Source organism: Atta cephalotes (genome assembly GCF_000143395.1).
Source record: "Atta cephalotes unplaced genomic scaffold scaffold00066, whole genome shotgun sequence".
Classification (NCBI taxonomy): domain Eukaryota; kingdom Metazoa; phylum Arthropoda; class Insecta; order Hymenoptera; family Formicidae; genus Atta; species Atta cephalotes.
In genome coordinates this window covers 186,295-189,560 of record NW_012130130.1, presented here as the reverse complement: position 1 = coordinate 189,560, position 3,266 = coordinate 186,295, and the positions used below count along the sequence as shown (strand labels likewise).

Genomic DNA, 3,266 nt, shown 5'->3' with positions numbered 1-3,266 from the left:
TATATATATATATATATATATATATATATGTAGCACTATATATAAAGAACATAAAATGTTCCGAGACAGCAAAATATCTTAAAAACTATAAGTTTTATAAAAAAAATATTTTAGATAAAAATTATAGACTTTAAAAAGGCCTAATAGCTGGCATCAGTTTGACTTTGAGTGGCGTCGCCAAGGTAGAACAAAGTTATCTCGGATTTTTTAAAATAAGATCTCCTACTTTTTCTTTCGTTTTCTTATAGTTCTTGTTGAGACTTTTTAAAAATATTAATTTTATCCATTTTAGATCAGCCGTTTAGAAGTTATTGAATATTTTATAGTGAAATATAGGTGCGACTGTAGGTGAATCTAACACAAAAATTGTTCATTTTTTTGCGATAAAACATATATTTTATTTAGTAGATCATAAGCTATAACATATGAGAAAACCATTTGATTTCACCGGAACCCAATTTTATACATGATTAGTGCGAAGTCCCTTTAACCGTCACTCTTCCTTCATTAAAAAGTTATTAATAAAAGAAGTTTGAAAAATGATGTCTCTTTTCTACTATCAAACAGAAATTTTCTGCTTTGAAGTATATTTTACGATTTTTCACGCGAAGCGACTCCTATCCCAGATCTTCCTCCCCCCTCCCCTGCTTGGAGGCACACTATTTTTACGCGATGCGACTCCTACCTTCTCCCCTGCTTAGGGACATACGATTTTCACACCAAGCGACTTTCGAAGTCGTGATTCTGAGTCTGGTCTGTAACAGGACTTTGAAAGCCGTCATATGTCAAAGTTAAGGTCATCGAAGCTAGATTTTTTATTTATTGTCCTTATATTTATTGCCCTTTTATTTATTGCCCTTATTGTCAATATTTACCATTATTTGTTGGACAGCTAGGATTTATTCGAGAAGCACATATATTTTAATTAAGAATATTTAAGAGAGTATTTTTTTTTCAGAAAAAACCGATAGAAATCCGATAGAATTTTCCTCGATTTTATTTATCCAGAATATTAAGACTTTTATTATATAAAATTTATTATATAAAGTTATTATATAAAGTTATTATATAAAGTTTATTATATAAAGTTTATATAGAGTTCTTTATATCATGTTGTTTGTCATGCATCTCTTTAAAACATGACATTCGCTTAGTAGTTATTAGTTATTGCGACAAGTATTGTAATCTCAGTGATCTAATTGATATAACGCTCGTTTCCGAAAAGTCGGGAATTTCAGGTTTAAATCTTAGAGAGTCCATGAAAAAATATTTTTCGTAATAAAATTATTTGCATATATATAAGCTTTCATTAACATGTAACTGTGTTAATATTCTTATAAAAATGTATTTTATTTGTATAAAAAATTATTAAATTGCTTGTTAATTTAATAGGCTACTCCTCTGGTGTTGTTCAGAATTGCGTTTTAAGAAAAAAAAAATTTGGCACGCAGATTGTAATCAGATGTGTATGTAAATTTATGCAGAAATATTTGCCCAAGCAAACATTTGTCCATTGTAATATTAAAATCAAAACACTTCAAATAACTCCAAAGTAATATTTTAGTCATTTTGAAGTCATTTTAATGTCATTTTAATATTACTGTCACTTGTTATTTTATTTGGATAAGAATTGAAATCTATTCTGATCGAATATAAATATGAGAAGTATCACTTGATGGTCAAAGTTAGATGTTCAACTGATATGTATTCTTTTAAAATAAATTTATCTTAGAAACGATTATGCCCATTACTATCGGATTTTGAACAAAATTCATCTGAAATGTTATAATAATCCTTCCAAATTTAATTATATTACATTCATTTTAAATTACATTCATTTCATTCAATTACATTCATTTTTAATTTATTTATTTAGGTGACTCACATAAATGGTCTTATTTACAATCTTATTTTTGTTTATACCATATATATTCGCCTTTTATTGCATAACTCTCTATATATTGATTATTGAATATTGCTAAGGCCTCAAGACTTAAGACATTCATATTGAATGCTAGAAATTGGGATTCGACTTTCAGCCGTGTTTTTCGGAAATTTTTTACATGTTTTTTTAAAGATGTAATTAAATTTGGAAGAGAATCATTATAATATTTCAGACGGATTGCGTTGAAAATCCGATAGTAATGCTGCGCTGTAAAATTTTTAAGATAAATTCATTAAAAAAAAAATATGTGTATGTAGGTATTATTTTAACCATCAAGTGTTTCTCGTATTTAGGTAATGTACTCACACACATATAAACGATATTATTTTCACACTTATTAAAATTTTTTTAATTTTAATTAGATTTATTAATTAAAAGAAGCTATTTCTGTTATTTAGGTTGATATTCGCTTACCGGATATACAGATTTCCACAGAAACATGGATTACCTTGATCGAACAATTCTTAATGCTAATTTTGATAATTGGCCGATGGATGTTGCCGAAAGGTGACTTAACTCGAGATCAGTTAAGCCAGCTGTTGTTAGTCTACATTGGTACTGCAGCTGATATTATCGAATTCTTTGATTCCTTCAAGGAAGATAGGATAGCAAAGGAACCTGTACTGGTATATTTGACATTAAGTATTTGGGCATGGTCTCTTACACAGTTTACAGTGGTCCTGACTGCCACCAAGTCTAGGAAATCTCGATTGTCATCCGGCAGCGTTATCAGGAAAAAAGTCCGAACGGAAACTAGTTGTTGCAGCATTGATGTATGGGGAATCGCTTTGAACATGATTCTTCAAGTATGTATTAATGAATAACATAAAATATATCTAAAGAGAGATATTTGCACATTTTTTTGGTTGTTTTTTTAATTATTAACATCGTTTGAATCATTTACATAAAGCGTTCAGCCATACATAAAGTAGGAAATTATTTGAAGTTATAAAACGTTGTTTTAAAATATCAATTATTTATTTTTCTAAACATATTTTTTATTTACAATCTTAATAACGCTCTGGAACATCATTTTGCCATATGAATAATTATTTCTGATTTATTTTTGTCTGCCGAACATGAATTCGTAGGCAAAAGTTGGTCACATCACAATTTTGAGGAAAATGGCGTCAAAGAAGACAAGAATATAATCTCCTTTGACATCCTTTTTCTGATTGTGATGTGATAGCTAAATTTTGCCAATTTGCATTTGTGGAAGGAATAATATGATATGTGCAGTTGGACAGTGTCTCTCTCTCTCTCTCTCTCTCTCTCTCTCTCTCTCTCTCTCTCTCTCTCTCTATCGTCNTTCTCTCTTACT

General features: G+C 29.2%; 1 protein-coding gene across 1 annotated transcript in view; it reads left to right on the top strand.

Moving 5' to 3' along the window:
* Positions 1-3,266, top strand: part of LOC105623868 — a 95,530-nt gene that overhangs the window by 4,241 nt on the left and 88,023 nt on the right. The window contains 1 exon segment of the mRNA XM_012205241.1: positions 2,344-2,751. Within this exon segment, the coding sequence (XP_012060631.1) occupies positions 2,344-2,751 (408 nt within the window).